Source organism: Stegostoma tigrinum, chromosome 25 (genome assembly GCF_030684315.1).
Source record: "Stegostoma tigrinum isolate sSteTig4 chromosome 25, sSteTig4.hap1, whole genome shotgun sequence".
Classification (NCBI taxonomy): Eukaryota; Metazoa; Chordata; class Chondrichthyes; order Orectolobiformes; family Stegostomatidae; genus Stegostoma; species Stegostoma tigrinum.
Window position 1 is genome coordinate 17907249 of NC_081378.1, and position 16424 is coordinate 17923672.

The window sequence follows — 16424 nt, forward strand, 5'->3', positions numbered from 1 at the left end:
GTCCCAAAAGTATTAGAGCAGCAAATTGTTTGCAGGAAGGTTTTTGTTTACAAGTTTAGTATATTCCCCATTGTACTGTCCAGTTATTTGCTGCTTACGTGAAGCTTGAGCTGTGCAGCAAATGGCATTCACTTGCACTATTTTGTCATTTTTCAGTTTTGCCTTATTAATGCTCTGATTAGTTGCATTGTACCAAGTAAAAAGCACTGACTTTGCATGTATTTATTTTACTTGCAATCCTGCTTGCTGTGCAAATATTAGTTAACAAACAGAGCCTTGGGATCTGTCTGTGGGCTTTGTTTAGAAACAACATTTTGCACTGAAAGCAAAACCTTATTAAATGTACAAAGGCTCGGCAGTGAAAACACCTTGAGGTCAATTATTTAATTTCCTGCAGAGGCTCTGGCAAAGCTGCTGGTTCATCTTTTCTCATTCTTCCATGTTTTCCTTTCTCTCCTTGCCTTTGCTAGTGTGTATATGTCTGCCTTTTTTCTGCCTTCCATTTTTCCCTCCTTTAGTTTTATTGTTTGTTTAACCCCATCCATGACTTCACAATGTCCCAAAATGCTTCCCAGTCAATATGTGACTTTTGACTTGTAGCTATTGTTGTAACCTGCCAGATGTCAGCGTTTTCTACTTTTATTACATTAGATATTCTTGCTTTTCACCATTAAAATTAGCATCAGTTCTATTTCTCTTTCTCACTTCCTCATTATGTGTTTTTGTTTTAGTTGCTCCTTTGTACCTTGACCAAAACATGACTTGCCATTTATTTTTCCCCACAGGTTACCATGTAATTTACTTGTCCGATGGGCAGGCAAATTTTGGAGCAGTTTTTTTTGCTAGTTACCTCAAACTTGTGAACGGGGACAGTTATTCCTTTATATTCAATCATAACATTTCATTGTTTTCAACGAACTTTTGAATCTCCCTTAACTTTGGAACAGCCCACTCCTCTATCTTTTCAAACTAACTGAAATTTCTCAATTTGAGTACAATTCTCGTAAACTTCCTTTATACCTTAGTTGACATCTTTATATCCCTTCCAAAATATATTGATCTGAACTGGGGACTCAGCACTTCAATTTGGGTCTAATCAGTGGTTTATAAGGGACTCTAATCTATCATTCCCATGTTGTCTTTTCAACTTGTGTCACCTTCAAAGATCAAAACAATCTCTGTGTCTCTGTTCCTGGACATGTTTAAAATTGTTCCATTAAGTTTTATTGCCCCCCCACATTCTCATTTACAAAGACTGAAAGCTTTGAAAATGGTTTTAAGCCAGTCAAATGATAAGCCTTGTTGATGTTGACAACTCTTTTATGGGAGGATTTTCATTTTTTGGTTTGCTGAAGATGATCTGTTGAAACAGAGATTGAACACGCTGCAGTTCAGAGTGTCACTGTTTGGACATTGACTTTGTAGTTTGTTCCAATTTTCAAAGGAGGGATTATTGCCGCTAGAGCATCATGCTGAACATGAATTGTACAGGAAATGTCTTGACATCAAAATGAACAGATGTTGCCAAACTTAAGCTTATTTTTTAGCTACTCAGGAATATTTAAATAGTCACTTGATAGTACAAAACTTGAGTATTGCTGGTAAAGACGCACAAAGCTTTTCATCTTATCAGGATATTCTCAAGAAATGTAAAGGGAATGCAACATTTTAGACTGTTTAAGACGAGTGTGCGGTATGGCAAGTAGACCCTGATTGATAGAATTCCAGCTGTGGAAATTGTGCCAGTTAGGTGACTATTGACGGTTAACAGTCAGGCTTTTTAAAACTTAAACCAAACAGTTTGATTCTGATTGGTTAAGATAATGCCCTGAGAACTGAACTAGGGAATGGCTGTCATGTATTTTGGCCCATCTATTCTTCAAAGAGTCATTCAGCATGAAAACAGACCCTTTGGTCCAACTTGTTCATGCTGACCAAGTTTTCTAAAGTAAACTTGTTCAACTCGCCTGCATTTCCCATTCTCCCTCTATATCTGTCCTATTCATGTATGTGCCCAGTTGTCTTTTAATTGTTGTAATTATACCTGCATCTACCTCTCGCAGTTCGTTCCACATACAAACAACCCTCTGTGACATAGTTGCCCCTCATTCCCATTATAAGTCTTTCTCCTCTCACCTTAAAAATATGCCACCAAGTTTTGAAATCACTGAACCTAGGGAAAAGACCTTTGCTATTCACCCTATCTCTGCCCGTTTTATCTTTTTCCTTTTGTACCTTATACTGTTAGTGCAGAATACATTCTCATAATGCAAAAACATTAACACTGACTTCTATAATATTAACTTTTAGTGTACTTTACACCATCTTATCAATTGAAAGTATTATCTTGTGTATGCTACTGTATCATAGTGATTAGTACATTACCGCACTGAAAGAATAATGCTATTTAAATAAGCTTTTGGGTTATGGGATTGTATGCCTTGTATGCTTGTCTGTGGATTTCATGAGGCTATAATTTATTCCATTTGGAATGTGTTTTCTGTGCTGAGATGATCATTGGCTAGGAGACAAAACACTCAGCAACTTTTGTTGCAATTAATGAATTAATGACCCCTCCTCAGTGATTACAGGAAGAGGCTCTCATATGCTTTGAGAGGAGACCAGATTTTCTCTCATACATGATGCTATCCATGCTTGAATAACTTATTAGCACTAACTGTCTGCTTCAGCATGAAGATTGAACAGTGATTTCAGGGGCTCAGATATCTCAAGATCCAGATGCAAGTAGGAGATTGTTTGAGAAAGGTTGTGGACCTGTTTTTAATTCATTCCTGAGACATGGGAGCCGCAGGCTGGCCAGCATTCATGTCAGGATGGTCAGCGGCTTTTGAAGGGGAACTTGCGCGAGATAGTGTTTCCAGGTTGCATGCTTCTTGTCAGCCCAAGTCCGGATACCATCCGGGTCTTGCTGCATTTGCTTGCACTTACGTTTGCTTCAGAATCTGAGAAGTGAACTGTCCTGAACATTGTGCAACTGTCAATAAAACCCCCACTTTAATTATATAGAAGAAAAATCTTGCTTGTTTTAAATGTATTGAATGACTAAAAAATATATTCTCTTGTTTGAAATTCTAAAACATTGAAGAAACAATGAATTAGATCTTGGGTACAGTTGAGTTGCTGTTCGCTTGCACTCTGGTGGTGGATTCCATGGAAACTAAGCATTCTTGAATTAGCCTGTTCAGAAGGAGTCGTAATAAGTCTGTACACATTGATTGGGGTTTGACAGGATGTTGGCAAAGTGGGAGGATGAAGATCCTCGCTGACCATTACAGCATTCAACGAGCTTATCAGAGCTACTAGAATCATAACTGGTAATATCAGGTAAAAAAGGAGAATATTAAAGGTCTAATTCTGCTATCTCCCTTTGCCCCCTCCCATATCCTTCCTCCTGGAACACAAGCACTTTAAGTGAGATGAGGTGTCTGCTATTAGAGCAAGTTACTGAAACTGAAGAGGCTTCAGATCCTGTTTGCTAAATATTTGATTGTGTTGATAGATTGTTTAGCTCATTCAGCTTTATTGGAGAATGTGATCGGATTGACGCTGCTTGAGAGGATTTTACTTAAACTGATCAGTAGGATTCCTCTTTTATCCAGCACTTACCACAAAATTATTTCGGGGGAGGTTTGTTAGAATCCAGTGTGCTGTGCAATAAAGCTTATTCTGTCTATTTTACTGCTTTCTCAATGGAAGCGTTTTTAAATGAAATAGGCAATGATTTTAATTTGAATCATTCTGTTCAGGAGAGAGAAGAGTTCATTTATTTGGAAAAGAAATTTAAATTTGAAAGCAATTTGTATTTTAGTTCCTGTCAACTAAGGAAATACAAGTAACAGGAATATTTAGTTGTGAGAATGGTGTGAACAAAGTTGCGTTTTTGGCATTCTGTAGAATGGTTACAGCACAGTAGGGGACAGTTTGGTCCAGCGTGTTGGTCTGTCTGCAAGGTCGATTCAGTTAGTCTCACTCCTCCATCTTTTCCCCTCAACATTTTTATCTCTCTTCAGATTAATGTCCAAGTCCCTTTTGAAAGTCTTGGATGAATCTGCCTCGGTTGTCTTGGTAGGCAGTACATTCTAGATCCTAACTGTTTGTTATATGTTGTTTCAGGATTAATTATTTCCTTTGCAGGGAACTGGACAAGGATGGGCTTGTATATGACAGTCTTTGACATTGCTTTTCTTTTCATATAATCCTCTTTGTTTCCTCCGTACTTTTTTCCTTTTTCCATTCCTTCTCATTCTCTACTCAAAAGGCAGGTGGGAGGAGTGAGGAGATAGGTGTGGACATTTCTCACCTCATACCCCCTACCTTCAGCATATTCACCACCTTTTCCCAGCTACTGTCAGTTCTTAAGAAGGGTTACTGGACCTGAGACATTAACTCTATTTTCTGTCCACACATACTGCCAGATCTGCTGAGTTTCTCAAGTAATTTCTATCTTTGTGTCATCTTGCTTTGTCTGTGTTAAAGCTATTTGCTTGTTTTTTTCTGCCACTTGACTTGTATCTCTCTTTTCTTGTGGGACATCTTTCAATTTACCATTTTAGCATTTTCTGCTCATGTCTCCTTTCAGTATCCAGTTCATTTTGACTTTCCACAATTGTGCTAATTGGATTTTAGTGATACTGGTTAAGGGACTTGAGAATTGAGTATATTTTCTTTCATTTTTTAAAAAAAGTATTTTAGTCACTCCTTGAGGGGGTTAAAAATATTAATATTGTAGGAGATGCAAAATAACCCATGCACAACTTGTAAAGGAAATGGTTGATAGGAAGGTCGAAGGTTGATTCCTTCTCCCTATATGATTTAGCTAATTTCAATTCCACCTTGCTATTTCTCTGCTCCTGATTTTGTCAGTGCTGAATAATTTAAGCAAATATACATATTTGGAAATGCATTGAGGACATGAGTTATGCGGAATATTAGAACACTGTTTACCTCTCAAGACCACGCATGTTTGATCTGGGCTGAAAACTTGGCTGGATGATAGGATGCATAATGTCAGTTCAAAGCACTTTTAACCCAGTAGCTTCTGGACGCCATTGGAGAGCGTGAAACATACCTAGATATGGATGCAGATAAATGGAGGAATCTAAAATTGGGCATAAACACAATACAAATATTTTAGACTAAAAGGTCATGTGTCATGTAAAGTTTTTGCCCCCAAGCCTGCGACAAAAAGGCCTCAGTTATATTACAGCCGTTGCACAACTGTTTGAGATAATCTACCCTTCACCAATTCTGACCTCTTGTGTATCCATAATTATTATTGCTCCACTTCTCTCCCCTTCCCTTCCCTCCCTTTGCCTCTGTGTCTCTCAGTCTCTCTACCCCTTCTCTCTGTCTCTCGCTCTCTCCCTGTCTTTTTCAATATTACTTCTCTGAAGCGCCTGAGGGCATTTCAATGCATTAATGTGCTATATAACTGCAATTGTCTTTGGTCTGTGTAGACACTTAGTCCTCTGCTATGGCGTTGGTTCTTAACGCTCTCAAGATAAGTAGGGATAAGAAATAATGACAATCTTCCCAGTGCCAGTTAGGTTTTGGGAACAAATCTCTGTGTTTACTTAATGTTCTGCTTTGTCGTTAATGCATTTCTGTTTTATATTCTAGCAGTTACCCTTTGGAACATCTTTTAAAGAATGTTTGGGCTTCGGATTAAGAATGTAAAAGTTCCGTAACTTGGTTCAGTAAAATGTTATGTTTGTCTTTTAATTTCAGGTGGAGGTTGAGGTGGAAAGCATGGACAAAGCTGGTAATTTTATTGGCTGGCTACACATAGATGGTATCAACCTTTCTGTCGCTCTTGTGGAGAACTCTCTCTCAAAGGTGCATTTCACTGCAGAGCGGAGTTCCTACTACAAAGCACTTCTATCAGTTGAAGAACCTGCCAAGTTGAAACGGGAAAAGGTAAGAAATGAATTGAAATATTCTTCATTTTTTTAAACTGAAAAATCAATTAAACTTCTAAAACACAACACATATTTATGCTTATCATGATGTCCATTGGATAGTGAGTGGTGATATAATGCACCCAGACCTGTCTAGTTTAATCTTTGTGGTAGTGCATAAACAAAACAACTTGAACTTTGCTTTAGATGCCTTGAAAATTTTGGACGTTCTCTGAAATGTTTATTTTCACTTAAAATTAGTCTTAGAATTAACCTTTATTGCCACATAGACTCAATGAGTAAAGTGAAACATTTATACGTCTCCACTTCGAGCTGACTTAGTTGCAAGGATATCTAGGTTCAGCTTCTTTAGTTACAAGATCTTAGACAGTAGAGAAGTAAAATGTCCAGCATTGCAGAAATTAAAGTTAAGAAATTAAGACCACACTGACACACAGCGTCCAGTCCACATTGAGCCCTGGCCCCAGACCACGCTGGGATTCACCTTGAGGATCATGAGGCCAGGAGATCGCTTCAGACTGCCAAGCTGGGCTGAGGATGCCATGTCGGGAGGATGCTATTGCACTATGCTGGGAGGCCACTATGTCAGGCTGAGAGTTGTCCCTGGAGATCCAGGAATTGTCACTCACCAGAGGCCAGGAGTCGTCATCCGAGGCTGAGAAAGAAGTAGTAGGAGGAAAAAGCACTAATAGGAAGAAAAGAGAAGATAAAGAAGAAGAAAAGAACAGGCAAAGCAGACAAGCTCTGGTTCGAGCATCATACACCACTGCCATCTTGGAAGGTAACACAATCTTAAAAAGAACTATTTTAAATCAAAGTGAACAGTGTCCTGGGAGTTTGATTCATAACGAAAACCATTTGCATGACTCCTGTAGTAGGATTATGCAATAGGTTTCAGCATCTCATTACTTAAGAGTATTTCTTGACTCTGAATAATAGAAACAGCTGTTCACACATATTTGACCTTACTTTCACTCATAATTCAAATCCCTAAGTCCACAGCAAGTTAAGCTTATATGAAGTAGATACCCAAAGATGTTTTCAAGAAGCCAAGTTTCGCAATTGTTCATTTGGCTTTTCAAGTATAAGCCTGGAATTGCAAAGATGTAACAGATACCATGAATACATTTGAACAAGTCTTCAGTATTCCTTCTCCTCTCCTCCTCCCCCCCCCCCCCCCCCCCCCCCCCCCCCCGCCCCCCAAAACATGATGGCAAATTAAGAAACTAATTTCAACTCAAGCTGGCCAGAAAACACTTTATTTTATTGATAACAAAATGTGAGGCTGGATGAACACAGCAGGCCCAGCAGCATCCCAGGAGCTGCTGGGCCTGCTGTGTTCATCCAGCCTTACATTTTGTTATCTTGGATTCTCCAGCATCTGCAGTTCCCATTATCTGTGATCACAACTTTATTTTATTGCTTTGTAACCCATATGTCTTCTATCCTTGTTACTCCAAGGGAAGTTATTTTGATGCACTCCTTTAGTTCTTTACCTTACACTGTCTGTTTCATGTCCCAGCACAGCCCAATGCTGTCAAATTGCAACTCTTCTGCAGCCACATCCTCCCCCCACCCCCACTTCATGCAGTCTTTTCCTGTCCCCTCATGCTATCTCCTCCTCTATCCCAGTTTCCTCCTCTTACTCCCTACTAACTCTTGTCACCATTTGTTCCTTCGCAGCATACTACTTTGTTCTTGCAGCCTTCTACTTCTACCAGCAAACACCACCTCCCACCCCCCCAAAACCTCAGACAAGACAGAGGGCCCTTGGCACCTGAAAAACATATGACTCTGGGGACTGCTTCCTGACTGCTTGCTTCTTATCCACATATTCTTATTAACCTGTTGAGTGATGTTGTTGCAGGTGGGACTTGAATCCAGGCCTTCCCACCCCAGGGACAGGGACACTAGCACTGCACCACTAGACAGCTCCTGCGACTTAGCTAATTGGGGCTATTTCTAGCCAACGTTTGCTGATCGATTCACTGGTGACACGATATGACCTTTCTGAAAAAGGGTCACTGGACCGGAAATTTTAACTTTGGACCTGCCCATAGGTGCTGCCAGACATAAAACAGTACAACGCAGGGATAGGTCTTTCGGCTCACCATGTCTGTGTCGACAATGATGCTAAACTAATAAACTAATCCCATCTGCTTCCATACGGTCCATACCCCTCTATTCCCTGTCCGTTCCTGTCTGTTTAAATGGCTCTTAAACTTTGCTATCACATCTGTTTTCCTGGTTTCAGATACTTACTACCCTCTGTTTTAAAAAAAAAACTTCCCTTGCACACCTCGTTTAAACTCCCCCCACCCCCCCTCACCCTAAACCTATGCCCCCTCCCCGCTTAATATTTGACATGTCCGCCCTGAGAAAGAGATTCCAACTAGCCCTATCCAGGCCCCTCATAATTTTATATGCTTATATCAGGGTGCCCCTGGGAAAAAATAATCCAATTTTGTCCAACCCCTCCTTTATAGTTCATGCAGTTTCCAACTCAGAAAACATTCTAGTCAATCTCTTTTTACTCTCTGCAAAGCCTCCACATCTTTGCTATAGTGTGGCAACTCGAATTGTGTACAGTAATTCAAATGTGGACTGGCAATAGTCTTGTACAGTTGCAACATGGCTTTTATATTCAGTACCCTGACTGATGCAGACAATCATGCCATATGTCTTTTTTTTAAACTACCTAATCCACTTGCTTCAACACTTTCAGGGAGCTATGAATTTAGACCCTGAGATCCCACTGTATATCAATGCTCCAAAGAGTCCGGCTATTTACAATATACTTTCCTCTTATGTTTTACCTCCCAAAATTCATCACCTTTCACTTGTTTGGATTAAACTCCAACTGCTATTCCTCTGACCAACTTTCCGGCTGATCTGTATCCTGCTGCATCCTTTGATTCCTTCCTCACTATTCACATCTCTACCAATTTTCATATCATCTGCAAACTTAATAGTCAGATCATGACATTTTCATCCAAATCAATTATAAATGTAGAAACAACAGAGGCCCCAGCACTAATCCTTGCAGAACACTTGAATCACAGAACTGCAGTCAGAAAAAGACCTCTCCACAACCACACTCTGTCTGCTATAACCAAGTCAGTTTTGTAGCTAACTTGCCAATTCACCATGGAATTCATACGATTTGGTCTGTGGACTAGCCTATCTCAAGGGAGCTAGGCAAATGCTTTAGTTAAGTCTCTGGAGACAACATCCACTGCCTTCCACTCGTTGATCATTATTGTAGGATCCTGAAGATCAGCAGGGTTTCTTCAGCAATTTCAGTTTTTCTTTTGGGAAAGAATCATTCTGCGATTAGAGGAGCTGCTCCTCACAGATTTTACTTAAAGAGATGTGTTTTCTCCCACTTGTCTCCCAGTGATTGAATTTTCCCAGTTGTTTTGTGGGAAATCCATGTGAAGTAGAACTGACGGCTTGGTGGTATTATTGCTCGACTATTAATCTAGAAACTCAGCTGTGTTCTGTGGACCCGAGTTCAATCCCGTCACAATAGTTGGGGGATCTTGAATTCAATCTGCAGCTAAAAATATACTGATGCTAATCTGATACTGATTGTCAGAAAATTCAACTGGCTCACTACAGTTCTTCAGGAAGGGAAATCTGCCATTCTCACCTGGTCTAGCCTACACATGACTCCAGATTTACAGCAATGTGGTTGACTCTCAACTGCCCCGTCAAATGGCCTAGCAAGCCACTCGATTGTACCAGTTAGTACAAAGTCTCAACGAAGAAATGAAACCGATGGACCACCTGGCATCAACCTAGGCACAGGCTAATATAACAGCAGAAACAGCCCTGTTGACCCCGCAGAGTCCTCCTCACTAACATTGGGGAGTTAGTGCCAAAATTGGGAAAGCTGTCTGACGGACTGCTCAAGCAACAGCCTGACATAGTCATCCTCAAGGAATCACACCGTACAGACAGTGTCCCAGTCATGATGCCTGGACATGTACTTTAACACCAGCAGAACAAACAAGCAGAGGTGGCAGCACAGTTGTACTCAGTCGGGAGGGAATTTCCCTGGATGTCCTCAACTTGACTCCAGACACTATGAAGTCAGGTTAAATCTCCGGGTTAAACATAGGCAAGGAAACCTGCTAATTTCTGCACAGCATCCTCTCTCAGCTGATAAATCAATACTCCTTAAAGTTGAACAACACTTGGAGAACGTGGCAAGGATGTACAGTGTAATCTGTGTGGGGGATTTCAGTGTCCCCACCAGGAGTGGCTTGACAGCAGCACGACTGTTCAAGTAGATGGGTCTAGACTGGGTCTTGCTGCAGAAGGTAAGCGAAACAACGAGAGGGTAAAAATATTTGATGCCATCCTTACCAAACTGCCAGGTACAAATGCATCTATCCGTGACAGTACTAAGAAGAGTGATCACTCCAAAGTCCTTACAGAGATAAGTCTCACGTTCACTTGGAGAGTACTCTCCATTGTATTGTATGGCAGTAAATGGGACAGATTTCAAACGGATGTACCAACTCAACACTGGTCGTCATTGAGGCGCTATGGGCTATCTAAAGCTGCAGAATTGTACCCCAGCACAATCTCCAACCTCATGGCCCGGCATAATCCCATTTGACTGACTATCAAGTCAGGGGATCAACCATGGTTCAATGGAGAGTGCAGGAGGACAGGCTAGAAGCTGCACCAGGCATGCCTTAAAAAGAAGTATCAACCCATTGAAGCTACCAAACAGGACAGCTTTGATGCCAAACAGCACAATCTGCAAGTGATAGACAGTGATGCACTGACAGAAGTGATTCCACTAAAACCAGATCAGATCTAATCTCTGCAGCCTGGCCATGTACAATTATGAATAATGGTTGGACAATTAACTCACTGGAGGAAGAGGTTCCACAAATATCCACATCCATAATGATGGGAGAGCCCAGCACATCCGCGCAAAAGATAAGATTTGCAGCAATCCAGCCAGAAGTGCCAAGTGAATGATCCATCTCAGCCTCCTCCAGTGGTCCCCAGCATCACACATACCAGTCTTTAGCCAATTCAATTCAACAACTTCAATTGTATGATGGTGTGGAGCTGGAAAAACACAGCAAGCCAGGCAGCATCAGAGGAGTAGGAAAGTTGATGTTTTCTTCAGAAAGGTCCCAAACCGAAATGTCAACTTTCCTGCTCTTCTGCTGCCTGGCTTGCTGTGTTCCTTTAGCCCCACACTATGTTGGCTCTGACTCCAGCATCTGCAGTTCTTGCTATTTCTTAATTATATGATAGTTGCCTTTCCTAGGAACTACTTGTACCTTCTTGCACTTTCATATGTCTCTAGCTGTGGGTAGACAGACCACAAAGCAGTCAGTGAGCAACAGTGAAAAATGATAGGGATTGTTGCATATACTCAGACTGAGAGTCAGGAAGGGTCATCTAAGGCCACCGGCTGCTGAAGATTTTAGTTTATCTGTGGAATAAGCATAGATGTGTTTTATAATTTACGTGGAGTCAGAGTGTCATACCGCATAGAAACAGACCCTTCGGTCTCACTCGTCCGCACCAAACAGACATCCCCATCTAATCTAGTCTCGTTTGCCAGCATTTGGCCCATATCCCCCTCAACCTTTCCTGTTCATACACCCATCCAGATGCCTTTTACGTTTTGTAATTGTGCCATCCTCCTCTACTTTCTCTGGCAGCTCATTCCGTACACCTGTCACTGCTGTGGTCCTTTTAAATATTTGCCCTCTCAACATAAACCTATGCCCTCTCTGGAACCCTTGAAAATTCTTCTCCCCCCCCCAACTTATAAGTAGTTAGCTGCCAGTTTTTAAAAATTTTTCTTGATTTTGTTCACTGAAGCAAGGCTATTCAGATTAGCAGAGATTCCATTTTCTATGGTGTCTCAGTAGTGCTACATAACTGTTAAGTAGAGAATGGAAAAGCGGTAGCTTTCATCACTAATACATAAGAAATATTCTATAATTTGCCACTTAGAGGCAAAATGCTTTCTTCGCTCAATTTTGACCACAATTTTACGCCTTCTTTCAAACTCGGCTATGTACATCCTGCAATATTAGTAATTATTTTAAATGGTTACCTCCAAGTGTTTTCATTACACTTTTTGGAGAATTGTGAACAGATCAGATTTTTAATTCTAACTTGCTTGGGTTCAATCTATAAGTGCACACATTAACTTAAGAACATCAGAGCACTCTGGCAGTTCTTTGGTCTTGAATGACCACGTAGTAATTGTTGGAAGATTACTAGCTGATATCTCGTCTCCATTTTGCAATGCAAAAACAATTTGCATTGACATAGCACCCATAGTATAGGAAAACATCTCAATGCTCTTTTGAGTAATCAGCCAAAGAAAAACTGATGTCAAGCTAAAGTTGGAAATATGAGGAGGAGATGACCAAACTCCTCGTTAACAAAGTGGCTATTGAGATGGATCTTAAGGAAGAAGAGAAACATTTAGGGTGTAGGAAAGGAGTTCCAGGCCATTGGACTACAATTGAGCTATACCTTTTCTAGCCATATATTCCACACCTTGATTACCTTAATTAGTGGTCTCCTGAATTCTACAACATGCAGAAAAGACAGTCATTTTTCACTATTCTTCAACCATGGTAGAGATTTGAGCACATTTGGTATATTATAATGAAAACCAAAAGAACTATAGATGCTGTGAATCAGGAACAAAATCAAAGTTGCTGGAAAAGCTCAACAGGTCTGGCAGCACCTGTGGAGGAAAAAAACAGAGTTTAGGTTTTGGGTCTGGTGACCCTTCCTCAGAACTGTTCTGAAGAAAGGTCACCAAACTCGAAACATGAACTCTGTTTTTTTCCTCCACAGGTGCTGCCAGACCTGAGCTTTTCCAACAAATTTATTTTTGTTCCTACCTATATTATAAATTTGAGGTAAGAGTAATGTTGCCCTTGTCTAACCAAATCATAGGCTGCCCTCTTACAGCGAGTTAACTGAGAGTCACCATGCCTCGGGCAAACAGAAAGGTCGAGAAGCGGAATAAAACTGTCTTCCATTGTAATCTCAGTCTGTGCAGTAATTGAACCCAGGTTGTTGGTGATACTCTGCATCACGAACCAACTGTCCAGCCAAATACAGGAAATACAATGCACTGTAAATGAAGCAATTTCTAAATTGTCCAGATCTTCTCTAATCAGTGTAGATTGTCGTTAAATGGGAAAATGTTTAAGTCTGTTTCAGTTAATACACAACTTTTTCACTATGGAACTAGGGTTTGTATGTAACTAGGAACAGATGGACTGGAATGTTTGGCTATAACAGTATTTTGTGATTGAGCCTAAGGCATTCTTGATGAGAATCTCCACAACATATGGAGCTGGATGAACACAGTAGGCCAAGCAGTATCTTAGCACAAAAGCTGACGTTTCGGGCCTAGACCCTCCTTCAGAAAAGGGGGAGGGGGAGAGGGTTCTGAAATAAATAGGTAGAGAGGGGGAGGTGGATCGAAGATGGATAGAGGAGAAGATAGGTGGAGAGGCAGTGGGAGACAGATTCCCTGAGGTTTGTCCAGAGGGAGGAGGGTAACTTCTTCAGATTAGGCGTCCCTGGAAGAGGCTTTACAGTGAGGTTAAAATTGTATCAGAAATAATGGGAACTGCAGATGCTGGAGAATCCAAGATAACACAGTGATGAAGGGTCTAAGCTCGAAACATCAGCTTTTGCGCTCCTAAGATGCTGCTTGGCCTGCTGTGTTCATCCAGCTCCACACTTAGTATCCCATATGCCTTTTAAACTAAGAAAACAATGTTTTTCAAGATATAGGGTACAGAAACAAGAAACTTATCAAGAGTCTTTATAAATCATTGGTTCAGCCTCAACTGCAGTAGTTTTGTGGGTCCATTTTAGGAGAGATGAAAAAGGATTAGAGAAGATGCAGAAAAGATTTATGGAAATGGTTCTGGGGATGAAGCACTTGACTGCTCTGAATAGATTGGAGATGCCAAGGCTGATCTCCTTGGAAGAAAAGATTGAAAATTTTGATAGAGGTCTTCCATCAAAAGTAGCTATTGCTTTTGGCTTCAGAGATATTGGGAACTGCAGATGCTGGAGAATCCGAGATAGCAAAGTGTGGAGCTGGATGAACACAGCAGGCCAAGCGGCATCTTAGGAGCTCAAAAGTTGATGTTTCGGGACTAAAAGGTCTAGGCCCAAAACGTCAGCTTTTGTGCTCCTAAGATGCTGCTTGACCTGCTGTGTTCATCCAGCTCCATACTTTGTTATTTCTTACTGCTTTTGGCTGAAGGGTCAAGAACCAAAAGATTATGATTGGTCAAAGAATCAATGTCAGCATTTTTTTTATTGTGCAACAAGTGATTAAATACGTATTCAGCTTTGGTTTTGAAAAGAAAATTGGATAATTATCGAAAGGGGGGGAAAGTGAAGGGAATGGGAAAAGAGCACAAAATTGGGACTAGCTGAGTTACTGTTGCAGAAGCTGGCATGAATCCAACTGATTGAATAACTTCCTTTCATACTTTAACCATTCTGCTCTAGTCTATGCTACAGCAATAGCTACACTTCAAGAAGTGCATAATTGGCTGCACAGTGCTTTAGGATGCCCTGAGGCTGTGACAAATGCAATAGAAATGCAAATCTTTTCTGAAATGAGGTTTCAAATCAGGTTTTTTGATTCTGTTACCATATTCTTGCCCTTTATTGTTAGCTATCTTTATCTTTGTACAATACTTGCTCCTGACACACAACTACTTTTAAAGCCTGGAGACTGAAGGAAGTACTTACTTTAAAATGGAGGTTAAACTGCAGTGACAGTGTAACAGTGAAACAGCAAAAAGATTCAAATATAGAAATTATGAAACCTCAGAGGTATTTTGTGGCAACAGCTGAGAGCTTATGGGGATGATCATCAAAAAGAACTTGAAAAGAGGAACATGGATTGCAGGGATAATGGGAACTGCAGATGCTGGAGATTCCAAGATAATAAAATGTGAGGCTGGATGAACACAGCAGGCCAAGCAGCATCTCAGGAGCACAAAAGCTGACGTTTCGGGCCTAGACCCTTCATCAGAGAGGGGGATGGGGGGAGGGAACTGGAATAAATAGGGAGAGAGGGGGAGGCGGACCGAAGATGGAGAGTAAAGAAGATAGGTGGAGAGGGTGTAGGTGGGGAGGTAGGGAGGGGATAGGTCAGTCCAGGGAAGACGGACAGGTCAAGGAGGTGGGATGAGGTTAGTAGGTAGCTGGGGGTGCGGCTTGGGGTGGGAGGAAGGGATGGGTGAGAGGAAGAACCGGTTAGGGAGGCAGAGACAGGTTGGACTGGTTTTGGGATGCAGTGGGTGGGGGGGAAGAGCTGGGCTGGTTGTGTGGTGCAGTGGGGGGAGGGGATGAACTGGGCTGGTTGAGGGATGCAGTGGGGGAAGGGGAGATTTTGAAACTGGTGAAGTCCACATTGATACCATATGGCTGCAGGGTTCCCAGGCGGAATATGAGTTGCTGTTCCTGCAACCTTCGGGTGGCATCATGGTGGCAGTGCAGGAGGCCCATGATGGACATGTCATCAAGAGAATGGGAGGGGGAGTGGAAATGGTTTGCGACTGGGAGGTGCAGTTGTTTGTTGCGAACTGAGCGGAGGTGTTCTGCAAAGCGGTCCCCAAGCCTCCGCTTGGGGACCGCTTTGCAGAACACCTCCGCTCAGTTCGCAACAAACAACTGCACCTCCCAGTCGCAAACCATTTCCACTCCCCCTCCCATTCTCTTGATGACATGTCCATCATGGGCCTCCTGCACTGCCACCATGATGCCACCCGAAGGTTGCAGGAACAGCAACTCATATTCCGCCTGGGAACCCTGCAGCCATATGGTATCAATGTGGACTTCACCAGTTTCAAAATCTCCCCTTCCCCCACTGCATCCCTCAACCAGCCCAGTTCATCCCCTCCCCCCACTGCACCACACAACCAGCCCAGCTCTTCCCCCCCACCCACTGCATCCCAAAACCAGTCCAACCTGTCTCTGCCTCCCTAACCGGTTCTTCCTCTCACCCATCCCTTCCTCCCACCCCAAGCCGCACCCCCAGCTACCTACTAACCTCATCCCACCTCCTTGACCTGTCCGTCTTCCCTGGACTGACCTATCCCCTCCCTACCTCCCCACCTACACCCTCTCCACCTATCTTCTTTACTCTCCATCTTCGGTCCGCCTCCCCCTCTCTCCCTATTTATTCCAGTTCCCTCCCCCCATCCCCCTCTCTGATGAAGGGTCTAGGCCCGAAACGTCAGCTTTTGTGCTCCTGAGATGCTGCTTGGCCTGCTGTGTTCATCCAGCCTCACATTTTATTAACATGGATTGCAGGTATGGCTTATTACAGTGCAGATTTATCCCATTGTATCTTCCTGATAACCCGATTAACCCTTTCCATCTCAGTGACATCCAGCAGTAGTTTTCTAACAAAGGAATTCATTCAGACCTGCGCAATATTCT

At 42.0% G+C, this 16424-nt stretch overlaps 1 protein-coding gene across 1 annotated transcript in view; it reads left to right on the plus strand.

Annotated features, from left to right (window-relative positions):
- Window positions 1–16424, plus strand: part of snd1 (staphylococcal nuclease and tudor domain containing 1) — an 879367-nt gene that overhangs the window by 620766 nt on the left and 242177 nt on the right. The window contains exon 17 of the mRNA XM_048553925.2: window positions 5749–5937. Within this exon, the coding sequence (XP_048409882.1) occupies window positions 5749–5937 (189 nt within the window). The remainder of the gene's footprint in view (window positions 1–5748; window positions 5938–16424) is intronic.